Below are 16,006 nucleotides of genomic sequence, written 5' to 3'. Positions count from 1 at the left end.
AAAATGGGTAAGTGCATCAATCAACACCCATTTCTGCTAGCAAAATCCTCAAGTTTTTCCTGCACATAGTGAGTGAATGGATTCATTTTCATATTTAAAAAGTATAAATTATGCCCCAATTCTATCCTTTTTTAGGCCCATATTCTTTACACATCTATGATGCAGGAAAAGTTGGCTATCTATATTTGTTTTCGTTACGTTTAATAAAAATGAGTGTAAACTGAAAATTATTGATGGCAGCTTGAAAGTCATTGGAAACACGACTGGTTTAAAAGCAAACCAAATTTTGTTTCATGAAGGAAATGACATTCTAGTCAATAAGACTAGAGAGAAGAATCCTATTTATAAAAGAGAAGATAACTATTAAAAACTGAATAAATAGTTACACTAAATTACATATGACTGGCTTAAAGGAGAACTAGAATGGGCAGAGGAGAAGGCCCATCAGAGGTATAGATGTCCTGGGAGTCCTCGTGCAAAATGGAGAAGTGGGCCTCGGGTTGAAGGAAAAGCAGAGAAAAGGCATTTCTTTGCCTCCCAAAGTCTTCCTGCTTCCTTCCCACAAATGTCAGTTCCCAAGAAATAAAGAGGTGAGGGATGAGAAGAGCTATATTCTGTCTCGCCTACCTCTTTTCCTCCACCTGACTTCCTGCCAGCCTGAGAAGCAATCTTTTGTGGGTGTCTCCCCACCCTTAGTAAAACTCTTTCTGTCTGCCAATAGAAGGTACTGCTTTTATACCTAGATGCACATAAGGAAAACCTGAAGTAATATTCTTTACTGTCACTGCTTTGCCAGGAACAGTATGTCTTCATTCATGATGCGCTGGTTGAGGCGATACTTAGTAAGGAGACTGAGGTGCCAGATAGTCATATTCACGCCTATGTCAATGCGCTCCTCATTCCTGGACCGACAGGCAAAACAAAGCTCGAGAAACAATTCAAGGTGAGTCGTCTCAGAAGTGTCCTGGGAGTCACCCAGAATTGAATGTGCCTGCCTCTTCTCATTTGAGTCGACAAGGCCATGGGGATGGGTTGAGAGAGCTGTTGGCACAGTGGCTTGTATTGTTCTTTACAACAGGCAACACAGCCACGTGGTACATTTCAAGGAGAACCTTAATTTTGAGTGGTGAGAAGAAAAAGTTCTCAGAAACCCTAGACTAACTTTTATAAATGCAGACTTGGTCTGGGAAAGGAGGGCACCGAGCCTAACAGAATGAACAGACAGAATTCATAATACAGACCGTACAAGTGCTCTTCTTACTTTGAAAAAGCCAGACCACTCAGCTGTGAGTGCTATAGCTCAGGCTGTTCGTGCTGCTCTTTGGAAAAAGTCTGCCTCACTCGAAGCCCCTGAAGCTGAATAGGCCACACCACAACAATAGCTTCTTCAACCCGTTTCTCCCACTCACCCTGTCACGAGGCAGTGCACTAGTGAGGAGAGCCTGGGTTTTTTTTGTTCAATATTATTCTTTCTACAAACCAGCTCTCTGACTTCCAGAAATCAGTCAGCAAAGAATCAGAAAGCAGATGTTACCAGGCCTGTCATCTGGGTCGAGGCATTTGCAGAGTCGAGACATCCACATTATTCCTGTACATGCCTCTGACTTCCCAGGATTCCTAGAGAAACAGCCAAGTTCTGAAGAGGGACTATCTGGGAAGAATTCAGAAGACATTGGGAGAAACTAGGAGACGTAGTTAACAAGCCTTGGTTTTAGTTTTCTTTCTTCTCCCCAGCCTATAGCATAAAAAATGTTAGCATTATGAATTGTCTCTGACGTTTTGCCATCTTAGCATCTTTTGCACTTTGGAGGAGTGAGAGAAAGACTAGGGGTGAATGCTGAACTTAGAACCTGCTGTAAGGAAAACAAATGTTTCACATCTGAGTCATAAAGGAATGCTTAAGGATAGAAAAAGTACACAGTGTGGCTTCCAGAAGCAGATGATAAGGAAATATATAATGTTAACAGTAGGTTGTTAGGATAGCTTTCCCCTAAATTAAAAAATACATATGCATTTCCTATTTCAACAGAATTCTCATTTAAATGTGATTTACCCCCTACACAATTACATAAAAGAATTGACATGGCTTCCATTGGATAACCAGGATCAAAATGGAAAATATCGATTATGATGTCAGAATCCAATAAAAAAGAGAGATATTTGATTCTGTTTCCTGTTAAAATCATAACTAGGAAATGTAGAGGGGTGCTGTATGTCTCTCTGTGTATATATATTGTCATATAAGAAAAGGTATTCATTCAAGTTTATCTGTAGAAAATTTTCTTTGAAATAAATTGCATGTCTATTTATTCAACAAGTATTTATCAGACACCTATTATATGTGAGGCTTTTGTGTTTGATACTGATTTTAAAATTAATATAGAGTAAAGGACCAAAAACATCCACAGAATACTGAAAAATGAGTAATAGAAATTTATCATACTGCACGTGGAAGGCTTATTATGCAGATATAATAATATTTAAAAACAGACAAGCCAGAGGAACCATGAATGTGTGGAGATTGTTATGTGATTGATTTGACATTGCAAATCCTTGTAAGGAAAGGATGAACTAGTCAATAAATAATATTGGGACAATTTCTGTGTGGAAACAAGTAAAATTAGGTCTTTACCACACCGCAAACACTAAAATTATTCAGGATGGGTTTTAAGTACCTCAAGGAGAAAGCAAAGTATTATAACTATTATGGGGAAATACCTTCCAAGGGATTCAGGGTAGAGAACAAATTTTTAAATAAAATCATAATTTACAAAAATCTTAAGGGAAATCTTAATAAATTGGATGTAAATAAGTGATTAAAGAGAACAAAGATATTTGCAACTTTTTAAAACAGACTATAGATTTACACTTAAGATTATCAAAACCCCCTACAAATCAATAAATGACAGGGAAGTAGACATATGAAAAGGCAGTCCTCAAAGAAGAAATCTAAATGGCTGGTGAACACTAAAATTCTCCATCTCACAGTAATTAATAAAATGCAAATCAAAAGCATGATACAGCATTTTTCATATATCAGACGGCCACAGCTTAAACACTGATGACTCCTATTTCTCTATAAAAACACATGTGTGCACATTCAAAAATATAGAAGGGATATTCATTGCTACAACGTTTGACATAGCAAAACATTGAAAATAACCTGATCATTCAGTGATTGGGAAATAGATAAATAGCAAGTAGATTATTCATGTAATAGGAGTACTAAAAGAATGAATAAAATTCAACCAATATCTATATACATACACACATACACACACACACACATACACAACATGCAGTTTATCGCCCAACTGTCCCACATTTAAATAGAAGAAATTGATAGTCCACACCCATAGAGGAAGCCATGGGCAAAATCTCTCCAGTGCTGAAAGTCAAACTAAGAAGTAAGTGTTCTCTGCTTCTTCTAGCTTTCCTGACATAAAACACAGGTGTGCCATGGAGCTCCCTAAAACAAGGTTTAGTTCAAGGAATTCTTGAAAAAAAGTCAGATATTTATTTATATTCAATATCTTACCTTTGTTGGGCTGTGTGTATGTGTGTGTGTGTATTTGAGTGACTTTAATGAAATAATCTGTATGTTTCCTTGATTCCCATTCTCAGCTCCTGAGTCAATCAAATATACAGCAGAGTGACTATTCTACAGCCCTAAAGCAATGCAACAGGGAAAAGAACAGAACTTCTTCCATCATTCCTGGTAGGCTATGTTGAATCTTGAAAACAAAGAGTGTTTTTTCTTTTATAATAGGAGCCTTATAAGTAATTTAACAATATTTGTACATTTAGAACAAAGCAATATATTCATATTTTTCTAATTATGCTGGATAATGTAACTTTTAAAAAGGACTCTCAAACCCTGAAGTCTCAAAATACACAACCAGCCTCACCAGAGAACCTCAAGCCATAGGTTATTGATAGCTCCAAACAGGATACTCAAGGCAAGTCACAAACAGTGTCTGACACTGGCTGCACCAGAGATCTTCCAAAAAGACTGAGAGTCCTAGCAGGCCTACTTAATACACAGAAACAAACCCAAATGGGCAGCCAAAATGGGGAGAAAGAAAAAAAGCCCCAAATGAAAGAACAAGAGAAGTCTCCAGAAAAAGAGCTAAATGAAATGGAGATAAGCAATCTGTCAGATATAAAGTTCAGAATACTGATTGTAAGGATGCTCAACAGCATGAAAAAAGATCTGGAAACTATGAAAAATGACTAGTCAGAAATGAAGAATGACATAGCAGAAATAAAGAATATATTGGAAGGAAAAAACAGCAGATTAGAGGAAACTGAGTATTGGATCAGCAAATTAGAAGACAGAGTAGAAAAAACCACTCAATCAGAGATCCAAAAAGAAAAAAACAATTAAAAAACAGGACAGTCTAAGGGAGCTATGGGACAACATGAAATGTAGCAATATTTGCATCATAGGTGTGCCAGAAGATGTTGAAAGGAAGCAAGGATTAAAGAACCTGTTTGAAGAAGTAATGGAAGAAAACTTCCCTAACTTGGTGAAGGAAAAAGTCACACAAGTTCAGAAGCACAGAGTCCCAAGCAAGAAGAATACAAAGAGGCCCACACCCAGACACATCATAATTAAAATGCCAAGAATTCAAGACAAAGAGAGAATATTAAAGGCAGCAAGAGAAAGCAATCTGTTACTTACAAAGGAGCTCCCATAAGGCTCTCAGCTGACTTCTCAACAGAAACTCTACAGGCCAGAAGGGAATGGCATGAAGTATTCAAGGTAATGCAAAACAAGGATCTGAAACCAAGACTACTCTATCCAGCAAGGCTATCATTCAAAATAGATGGTGAAATAAAGAGCTTCACAGACAAAAAAAAGATTAAAGGAGTTTATCACCACCAAACCAACATTGCAGGAAATGTTAAAGGGGTTGCTGTAATTAAAAGTAGAAATAGAAGCATTGCAAGAAATGTTAAAGGGACTGCTGTAATAATAAGAAATAGAGAGAGAAACATAGGTATAACAAATTAAAATGGCAGTAAATAAGGACCTATCAATAATAACCTTAAGGACTTTAAGGGAGAGATCAACAGCCATACAATCATAGTAGTGGACTTTAACACCCCCCTGACTTCATTGGATAGATCTTTCAGACAAAAAGTCAACACAAAAAGAGTGACTGTAAATGGCACACTAGATCAGATGGATTAATCTGATATTTACAGAACATTTCACCCCAAAGCGGTAGAATATATATTCCTCTCAAGTGCACATGAGTCATTCTCAAAGATAGACCACATTAGGACACAAAACACGTCTCTGCAAGTTAAAAAGGATTGAAATCTTATCAAGCATCTCAGATCACAATGGCATGAAATTAGAAATCAACTACAGTAAAAACACTCAAAAACATTCAAACACATGGAGACTAAATAACTTTATTAAACAATGGATGGATTACCAGTAAGATCAAGAAAGAAATCAAAACCTTCCTGGAAACAAATGAAAATGAACGCACAACGACCCCAAATCTATGGGGCGCAGTGAAAGCAGTCCTAAGAGGGAAGTACATAGCACTACAGGCCTACCTCAAAAAGCAAGAAAAAATTTTAGTAAACTATCTAACCCTACAAGTTAAAGAATTAGAAAGCTCCCCTATGAAGCCATCTGGCCCAGGGCTTTTGTTTGCTGGGAATTTTTTTGTTACTGCTTCAATTTCATCAGTTGTTATTAGCTTATTCACATTTTCTGATTCTTCCCGATTCAGTTTTATGTGATCCCAGTCATATGTGGAATCTAATAAATAAAATAGGCTGAAGAACAAAATAGGTCCAGAGACGTGGAAGCATGGAGAAGACTGATAAATCTCAGGGGGAAGGCAATGGTGGAGGGGTAGGGGGGAAAGATTAATCAAAGAACTTAAATGCATGACTCATGGACACAGACAATAGTGTGGTGAAGGCCTCTGGGGTTCGGGGGGTGGATGTGGGGTGGAAGGGATCAATGTGGAAAAAAAGGGGGGATATCTGTAATACTTTCAACAATAAAGGTAAATTTAAATAATAATAATAAATTAATAAACTGCAAAATACATAGTAAAATGAGCTTAAAGGTCACAGACATGCAGCTTGAGAAATGTAGCTGCGTTTTGCACTTTGAGGGTGGAGGGGGAGGTATAGCACTGTACGTATGGTTGTTTACCATGAATGTTCTGTGTTGCAGTGGAAAGATCACGGGTTGGCATTTCATCCCTTAGTGGGGAAGGCACAGACTACATCAATGCCTCCTACATCATGGTAAGTTAGAGAAGTCACTGGGGAGACTGCCTGCCAGTTTGTGTCACCAGACCCAAAACCAGAGTGAGCTGCCTGAAGCAGTAACTGTGGACATGGGCAGCACTGGTGGACGAGAGTCAGGGTGATGAGGGCAGGTCTGCCACCCACAGTGGCAACAGACAACAGCATTCCTCAATGCTTTTATGTATGCTGGGACTGGGGAAGCCTGCAAATAAGCAGATGCAAGAAGCAAACACCATTCAGGGTTGATGAATAGACACAAAGCATATGCTCACCCATCAAAGAGAGGGCCTCTGAACACCAAAGGTGCCCTGTTACCAGAGGTGTGAAATTTGGCACTCTGCACTGGGACATGTGGAAAGTGAGAAACATAAACTCTCCTCTAGATTTCCACCCTATAGAGTATAGGAGATATGGTTCATAAGTCATTTTGATAAGTCTGCTCCTAGAGCTGATAGCTGTGTAAACTTGAGCACAGCACTTAACTTCTAAGCATATGTTTAATCATCTGTAAAATGGGGATCATATTTTCTATCCCATAGTACTGCTGGGAGGAATAATCAATCAACTTAAGGGGAATAAAATGCTTAGTGCTATACCTGGTATATAGAAGTACCCCCTAAACATTGACTAAAGTAATCACATTATTATTTATAAACACAATCTGAGATAAAGACTGCCATACAATGCTTATAAATGTTTTCTGGATATTTAAAGTCATATGTCAAGATTCTGTCTACCTTCTCTTTGATTTTGTAGGGTTATTACCAGAGCAATGAATTTATCATCACACAGCATCCCCTTCTCCACACCATCAAGGATTTCTGGAGGATGATATGGGATCATAATGCCCAGCTGGTGGTTATGCTTCCTGATGGTCAAAACATGGTAAGGCCCTCAGGACACTTTCAGTACTATCCTTAAGGGAGAAATATCAGGTACCAACAGCCAGAAGTCCAGTAAACAAACAAATAATGTTTTCAACTAATAAACTATTGTCATTAGAGTTGCACCTTGACTGTTATTGGGCCTGGCTTGGTTATGCAATCAGGTCTGAAATTGTTGAATGACAGTTTTAAATAAGGGTGGGTTAAAAATAACTTAAATGTAAGTATTTTGTGACACAGTCTAAGAAAGTTACAATCTCAATCTTTGATGAAGTCAGTCCATATGCTTCCTTTTTTTTTTTTTTTTTTTTTATAAAACTTGGTAAGATATTTGGAGATTCCCTCAGTTTAAGGAGATGCATAGAAGACCAATTTGGAATAAAATGAACTCCTGATATCAGAAGGACTTTTTTTAGTATCAGAAAATCATGGGTGCCCTATGCTAGTACTCATATGTATTTGGAGAACCCCCAAAATAAAAACAAATTAATATTTTAATTAGTCTTTGCGTATATACCTCGAGATTCATTTTTTGTCCTTAAAGTTATGCTGACCATTCCAAATGATGCTGTAAATTACTGAGCTCTTAAAATCACTTGACATTTATCTACTCACTTATCAATTATAGAAACAACAATTAATCTTTGTTATTGATAGACTAAGAAAGAAAAATAACAAAGCAATAGTTTGGGTTCTTAAGTTTTATTCTGCAGATCAATCTGGTTTAAGATACAAAATTTGAAGGCGAAATTTTGCAATTCAAAGGAAAAATTGTGTTGAATTTTTTATGACAACCAGTTCACTTCACAGCCTGCTTAATTAAACGTTTTATTAAAATCTAGTGTTTCCTTTGGTTTTTAATCCTCCAGGCAGAAGATGAATTTGTTTATTGGCCAAATAAAGATGAGCCTATAAATTGTGAAAGCTTTAAGGTCACTCTTATGGCTGAAGAACACAAATGTCTGTCTAATGAAGAAAAGCTTTTAATTCAAGATTTTATCTTAGAAGCTACACAGGTATGAATATAATTTAAATGACAAACTTTTCATCTTAAGCACATGTTAAATATATACTCATTGAAGGATCTTTTCTAGCAATAAAAAGAAGGAAACTGGTAAGACAGGTTACCTAAATAATAAATTTTACTTTACTCATCACTTTCACTTTTAAAATCTTATAGAATCATTAAATAATTAATAAGCACTAAATGACAGGGTTCCTGACTTCTACACACACAGGAAATCAAAGGTTTCTCTTTTACTTCAGAACGGTTGCTGATAGAACTTAAGTTGAAAGTTAACACAGTAAAAAAAAATCAATCCTTATTCTCATGTGTTAAGGCAAGTGCTTACCTTGGATTCTCCTAAGTAAAATGGAAAACATGTTACCTTCTAAACTAACTCATTGCTCTTCAGGAATGTATGAGTTGATGGGTAAAGTGCTTTGAAAATATGCAGTACAATGAACTAGAATTGTTTTCCTAAACTCTTGATTATCTATAAGGTATTACTCTAAATTATTTGTCAATATTTACATAATTACACTACAGTACATTAATTTGTTGTATAGCTGTACTAAAATACTAAAAAATACTAGGAATGATGTGTAAGGAATGTGAGGTCCAGAGTACCTTCATGATCAAAAATCAAGTTTTAGATGGTTTAATTGTTTCACTTTACAATACCTTAATTCTGAAACTGGTAAACCATATATGGTATATAAGAAGATTCACTGTTCTTCAGAATATATGAATGACCAAGACATATACATTTGATAATGCAAATAATTAATAATATAAGCATTGCAATGAAATAGCATCCCACTTGATCAAACAAACAAAAAATAGGTGGATTCCAGTCTCACTGATGGCCAATGTGGCCATGAGAGAGTGACTTATATTCCTTATTTGTAAAATGAGGGGCAGATACCAAAAGAATACTAAGATCCCTGAGAGCTCTTAACATTTCATGCTAATATCCACCTGTAACATTTCCCTAAACACTTCAGAATCACCCCTTCAGATCTGTAGTGTCTCATGCCCTCCCATAAAAAATGTATTATGAGAGTAATAATCATTAGATACCCATTTTCTTGTCATACCCATTATCCTCATTACTGATCATGTCTAATATCTAGCTTGGCCTTGGGTAATCAGCCCATTTTTCTCCTGGTATATGCAGAAAATAAACATTCATGGTTGACCTCAATTCAGTATGTCTCCTGATCATAAATCAGCTGTTGCTGACACCTTGATCACCCAGGAGTATAGCATAGGGATGGGAAGTATTTCTAAACTAATGGTAAAAGAGGGAAAGACTGAAGTAGGCAATATCATAACTTCAAACATTTATGTGCACTTTCCCCCCATACACATACACACACAAAAAATCACAGGATTTGAGGTTGGTAGAGGGGTGAAGGTTTATACTGTAGAGACCAGGGTTTGTTTTGGTGTCCAGGAGGTTTGGAGTAAACTACTAAAATTAAGCTCTGGGGGCTTTTACTTATTTATTCATTATATGAATATTATTAATTATTAATATTGAATAGATTAAAAAGAATCTTTATAAAATATTTACAAGGTGTAAAATGATACTATCAATGAGTTCAAGGAAAAGAACCACCTTTGCCTGTGAAGTCCCTCAGGAGCCCCCATCCCATTCTGTCCTTCCACCCTGCTGAGGCAGCCACTTCCTAAAGCCGTGTTTATCGCTCTTTTGTTTTATTTTCTAATTTTACCTTTTGTCTTTGTATTCCTTAACACCGTGCTCTTTAGTTTCTAATGTTTTTGAACTTCAAATAAATTATATTATGTGTATTTTTCAGTTTTTTCACTTTTCTTCATCATGCTGCTTCTGAGATGTACCCATGGAATTAAGTATAGTTCCAATTCATTTAATTCTGCTGTTTAGCATTCCAGTTTATGAATGTACTTTTTTCATTCTACATTTGCGTTATTACTTGTTTGTGTTTGTTTGCTTTGTTTTGTTGTTTTGTTTTGCTATTGCAAATAATACAGCTATGAATATTTTTCAACATATGCAAAATTTTTCTCTTGGGTGTGTCTGGGAATTCCTCCTCTGGGTCATTAGCATGAGCATCTTCAACTTTCTGTAACTTTATTAAATAATGCCAACTGTTCTCCAGAGTGGTTCTTCCAGTCCACCTGCCCATCAGGAGTGTTTGAATCATTCGGAATCCCCACCTCCTCACCAGTGTTGTGATGAGAATGATATGGAATCTCATGTTGCTTTAATTTGCACTTCTCTAGTTGCAAATGAAGTTCAATATCTTTACATCTTCTTTTATGGATTTGCGGCCCATGATTTTTGCCCATTATTCTATTACATTATATACCATTTTCTTATTAATTTATTGGAGGCCCTTTTATACTCCTAACACTAATCCTCTGTCAACTGTACATGTTGCAAATATCTTCTTTCCTGTTTGTGATTTGACTTTTTTCTTTGTGATTTCCTTGGTGAATAAAAGTTTTAATGTTTAATCCATGCAAATTTATTACACTTTTTCTTTCCCACTTTTATAAGGAAATCATCTGGTGTCTCTTAAAAAAATCCCCTTTTTACCTGGAAAAGTCAGCTTTTTACCTTTTTTACTAAATGTTTTATAGCTCCACCTGGAATGGACATTTTGTATTATGTTTTGTGGTGCAGGGTTCCAATTTCCTTATTTTCCATGTGGATAACCATTGTCCCAGCATCCTTACTGATCAGCAATACCAGTTAGGTCTTAAACAAGATTTCTATGGTATACATTTGGGCTTGTTTCTGGGATCTCTATGTATTCCATTGGTCTCTTTGTTGACACCTCTGCCAAAACTATAGGGTCTTGTTCATTCTTACAGGATATCAGACTTTTTGATATCTAATGAGATAATCTCCTATATTGATTTTCTTCTTCAGTAGTATCTTGGCTATTTTGGACTTTTGCACTTCCATGTAAAATTTAAGTTCTGCTGCTTGTTTTTAAATGTAGCATTTGATTGACTACACTTCAGGAGCCTGGAGGTCAGAAGTTTAAGGGATTTAAAGTCACACAGGCTGGTTGGTCACTTAAGCAAGAATCAAAACTGGGACAGGATTGGAACCTAGAGCTCCACCCTCCTTGCCAGCGTCTTCTCCTCTGTGTCCTGCAGTCTCCTTCTTCACTTAGTTAAACTTGAGTAATGCTGCTGTTGGAAAACGTCTATGTTATTTTAAAAATAAATTTTGACACTGAAGATTTCTTTTTGTAAGTTTAAATTTAGCATCACGGACACATCTTTTGTTGCATACATTCATGGTTTGATTGGCATGATAATCCCGAAAGTAAGATTTATTGTTAGAATACAAAAAGAGATAAAGTTCTACATGATGAATGTGGCCTCACAGCAATTTCTTCTCTCTGTGAAGGACAGGCTAACACTACTGCTGCTCACTCATGTGTGTCATTTGCTTTTATCACCTGCCTATAATCCTGATTTTCTTCAATTATTCTACTCAGTAACCAATATGATTATTTTAAACACATGATTTTTTCTTTGTTCTTATAGGATGATTATGTACTTGAAGTGAGACATTTTCAGTGTCCCAAATGGCCAAACCCAGATAGCCCTATTAGTAAAACTTTTGAACTTCTAAGTATTATCAAAGAAGAAGCTGCCAGCAGGGATGGGCCCATGATCGTTCACGATGAGTAAGTTCCACACTTTAAACCAGTTGAGGCCTTAGCATCCTCTAGGTGTATGCATATTTCTGTTGTCTTTGTACTCACCTGATGCTTTAGGTCAATGTGGTGATTCAGTCCAGGTCGATTATCTGCTTCTTATGGACAAGGTTAACATGGAGTGTTGATTTTTGTTTACTTTTTGTTTGCTTGTTTTCCCTTCTCTTGGAGCTCCTGTTCAAGGCAGGAGATGTGTGCATGAGCACAAGAATGTCCTCTTATAATGAATGCTGAGAACCATTTGTGTAATGGTTCAGTTTTAGCATTTGAATTTGTACAGGTGCTAATCAGAGACACTTCTCAGCCATTTACTTGTTAGGATAGGAGTGAAATTGATATATTTTTTATCTACCAGAAAGAGAAATCTTTATCCAGTAGATCTTTCCAGGTTCCTGTTATAAACAAATAAAGCATGGGTGTCCTGGAATTATATGATGTGTATGTGTGTGTATATATATATATATACACACACACACACACACACTATATATATATATATAGTGTGTGTGTGTGTGTTGTAATGTACATTATATAACACCTGATTTATTGCCAGCTCCTATTATAAGCAGATCTTAATCTTCTATAAAGTGTCCCATAACTAATATCATGAGCATTTGTGAGTGTTCTATAAACCATAAGCCATAGTTTTATGCACAATAAAGAGAGGCAATTTATTAGAAATTTCAGTGTTCTTATGGCAAAGTTGTCAAGGGTACATACTTCCTTAAGTTCCAAATGTGAAAGTCTGATGCAGCTGAATGGAGTCTTTGTCCCTTCCCTTTGCTTCAAGGCATGGAGGAGTGACAGCAGGAACTTTCTGTGCTCTGACAACCCTTATGCACCAACTAGAAAAAGAAAATTCCATGGATGTCTACCAGGTAGCCAAGATGATTAATTTGATGAGGCCAGGAGTCTTTGCCGACATTGTAAGTAATAAAGCAATGAAGCAAACTTGTCACTGTTACTACTTACTTCCTAGAGGTTGTTGAATCATTTTATCCTATATCAAAAAGGTCACATTGACTGATAGCATTACCATGTAGTTTTCAACCTGAATTACAAGTTATTCTGTCCACAATCCATATAACTGGAACTATTAATAATAAACATTTAAATTTTATCTTCCAGAAAATTGATGGATAAAAATTTTAAATCACATGTGTTCCTTTTTGCAAGACTTATAGTAATTCTGCAAAATATCCTCAATAGAAGCACTAATGACTCTAACTTATCCAACAAAATAAATAGTTATTTTTCCAGAGTTCAAGTTCTGCCTAGCTCAGAGAACCATCAGAAGACAGAACTCAAAGTCTTAAACTGTTGAAGTTTTTACGTTTTTCTCAAATGAAATTTAATTTCCGAAGTTAACAAATGGATAATTCATGGGTACTTTTCAAAAGAAAGAGAGACTCAGATAATCAAAACAGAGATATAGTATATCTGGAGAAGTTAGTCTCGACACTGAAAATAATTTGGAAGTTTTTATTATTGTAGAAATATGGGCTGAAAAGATGATAGGGAACTTAGTTCAAGTTGCCCAATGGGAGAAGCTTATGTGGATGTAGAAGTATAGGCTCACCTTCAGCTCCCTGGTCTGTGCATGTATAAGGAACTTATAAAAGGTCCATCTTTAGAGCTACAGCCCAAACACGTTGACCGAAGGCAAGGTAACCTATGCACACCTGCACCTCAGAGGCGCCCCCTATTAAGTGTCTCATTCACATCAGTTGAGTTGTATCAAGCTTGTCCTGTATGAAATTGCTTTCCAGAGGTTGAACTTCCACCCATTTCGTGAACGCCTTAATGAGGCACCAGTTCACATTTTGTCCTAGTGATTTTTTGCTTTGATGTTAGTCCCCCAACTCACATTCTCTGCAGCTGCCTTCCCCTTTCCTCCACCAACCAAACTGACATCTCTAAGAGAAAAACTACTTTGTTCTTCTGTGTGTCTCCACTCTGGGACCACAGCAGGGCGCATGCTCACTCACCTTTGCTCAAAGCAGGGCACAGGAGCGGTCAGCTGGATAGAGTGTGAAGAACGCTTGATAAACAGTGGATCTTGGGAAAGGCCTGCACTGTGCGTGGGTCCCTCAGCTGACAGGCAATCCTTTGTCAGCCCTCCCCATAAATAGACAAACCTGATGGTTTCCATAACGACTGGAGAAAGGAGAATGAATAACTTATTTGTGAGTGGGTTACAGGTGCCCAGTGCCAAAGGGCATACACACAAGTTTATCAGTGACAGAACCCTGTCACATTGCCTTCTGACTCCATGAAGTAAATGAGTAAGGACGGAGTGTTTACCATAAGCAAATGTATGTGGACCAGTTTTCTAGGACAACAAATGTTGGCTAATAAAAAACGATTTAAAATTTAATCAGAAGGAGACGTAATGTAGATTGTGTCCCTCTGCTGAGTATAACGGAGCCCCTAGCACAGAGCCATGAACAGTGCCGGTGTAACTAAAAATATTCCTTCTGTTTACAATGTATGTCTTCCTTGAGCTTCATGTGTCTAATCTCCCTTCTCCTTTCCCTAGGAGCAGTACCAGTTTCTCTATAAAGCAGTCCTCAGCCTTGTGAGCACGAGGCAGGAGGAGAACCCATCCACCTCTCTGGACAGCAATGGCGCAGCATTGCCTGATGGAAATATAGCCGAGAGCTTAGAGTCTTTAGTTTAACACAGAGAGGGGTGAGGAAAGGCCATATCTAAAATTAGACTGGAAAATCAGTTCGGTTTTTATGTTACCTGTTTTCTTTCCCATCACCTGACAGTAACTTTTATGACATAGGATTCTGCTGCCAAATTTATATTATTAACAATGTGTGCCTTTTTGCAAAACTTCTTGTAATTCACTTATTGTGGTTAAACTAAAATGTTTGAATTTTACAGTATTTCTAAGAATGGCATTATGGTGTTTTTTGTATTGATTTTAACAGAAATTTTCAATTTATAGATATTAGGAATTCTCAACTACAAAAAACATGTTTGTTTTAGTGTCAAATTTTTAGCTGTATTTGTAGCGATCATCAGGTCGCTGGAAATATAACTTTTAATACAGTAGACTGTAAATAAAATACTCTGTTCCCTATGATATTCAATATTTTACAACTGCAGTATTCAACTAAAGTAAGAAATAATCTGATACTTACTGTAAATACTGTTCTAGTGTCTCCATGGACCAAATTTATATTTATAATTGTAGATTTTTATATTTTACTACTGAGTCAGTTTTCTAGTTCTGTGTAATTGTTTAGTTTAATGATATAGCTCATTTTCTGGTCTTGCTCTATAAGTCTCCTGATATTGTTTTGTGTTATCTCAGTAATTAACTCTGTTTTAGCATGTAATTTTAACTTTTATGGAAAATAGAAATACATTTGTTTTGAAAGATGTTTTTATGAAAATAACACTTTACCCAACATTGTTTAAATGGTCTATCCAAGGCATTGCAAAAATAAATATAAATATTGCCATCAACTTACATTTGCCTGTGGAGTGTTGTGCTGGTGCATGTGTAACAGTGAATTGTGGGCATGGGTCCCCCTGGGATAATGGAAATGAAAAAGATTGATGGGATAGGACAATGTATAGAACTTGATTCCCAAACTGCTCTGAAGTACACAGGGATTTCACAAAACTTTACATTTTTGAGGACAACACAGTGACATGTACTGCCACTGAACAACTGCTACTATTAAATTATTTGGACCTAATTACTTAATAAATGGACCCATTATATATTTCTTTTGACTTAGTGGAGATATGAAAATGTTACTGAGATGCTAAGGGCACCATGTACCAAGAAATGTTGGGAAATTTTTATTGAGAACCAAACTAAGAGATTTGCCAGTCAGGGACAAGCTAAGTTGGTTTGGAAGCTAGGTGAATAGAAAAGGACCAGGCAGTCATAAATCCCAAAATGGAAAAAGTCCTATGTTAAGGTAAATCACCAGGACCCACAAGTTGTGTAGAGCCTAAGTGAGGCAAAACAGGAAATCATGGATAACCAGCCTGCTTTGATACTGGAAACTCCCCTGTCTCAGCCAGGAGTGTTTTATAGCACTGCCTGCTGAGGAAGGCAGTGATCCTTGAGAATGCCCAGCTTAAGG

The 16,006-nt window shown here is 36.7% G+C and overlaps 1 protein-coding gene across 1 annotated transcript in view; it reads left to right on the top strand.

Moving 5' to 3' along the window:
• PTPRZ1 (protein tyrosine phosphatase receptor type Z1) overlaps positions 1–15,378 on the top strand; it is a 45,419-nt gene extending 30,041 nt beyond the window's left edge. Inside the window, exons 4-11 of the mRNA XM_087821335.1 lie at positions 797–943; positions 3,625–3,718; positions 6,209–6,282; positions 7,042–7,170; positions 8,039–8,185; positions 11,722–11,864; positions 12,685–12,820; positions 14,434–15,378. Coding sequence (XP_087677461.1) covers positions 797–943; positions 3,625–3,718; positions 6,209–6,282; positions 7,042–7,170; positions 8,039–8,185; positions 11,722–11,864; positions 12,685–12,820; positions 14,434–14,574 — 1,011 coding nt within the window. The 3' untranslated portion in view covers positions 14,575–15,378. The remainder of the gene's footprint in view (positions 1–796; positions 944–3,624; positions 3,719–6,208; positions 6,283–7,041; positions 7,171–8,038; positions 8,186–11,721; positions 11,865–12,684; positions 12,821–14,433) is intronic.
• The last annotated feature ends 628 nt before the right edge of the window (positions 15,379–16,006 follow it).

The sequence above is a fragment of the Miniopterus natalensis genome, chromosome 10 (genome assembly GCF_054644295.1).
Source record: "Miniopterus natalensis isolate mMinNat1 chromosome 10, mMinNat1.hap1, whole genome shotgun sequence".
Lineage (NCBI taxonomy): Eukaryota > Metazoa > Chordata > Mammalia > Chiroptera > Miniopteridae > Miniopterus > Miniopterus natalensis.
This window is presented reverse-complemented; position numbering and strand designations above follow the sequence as displayed.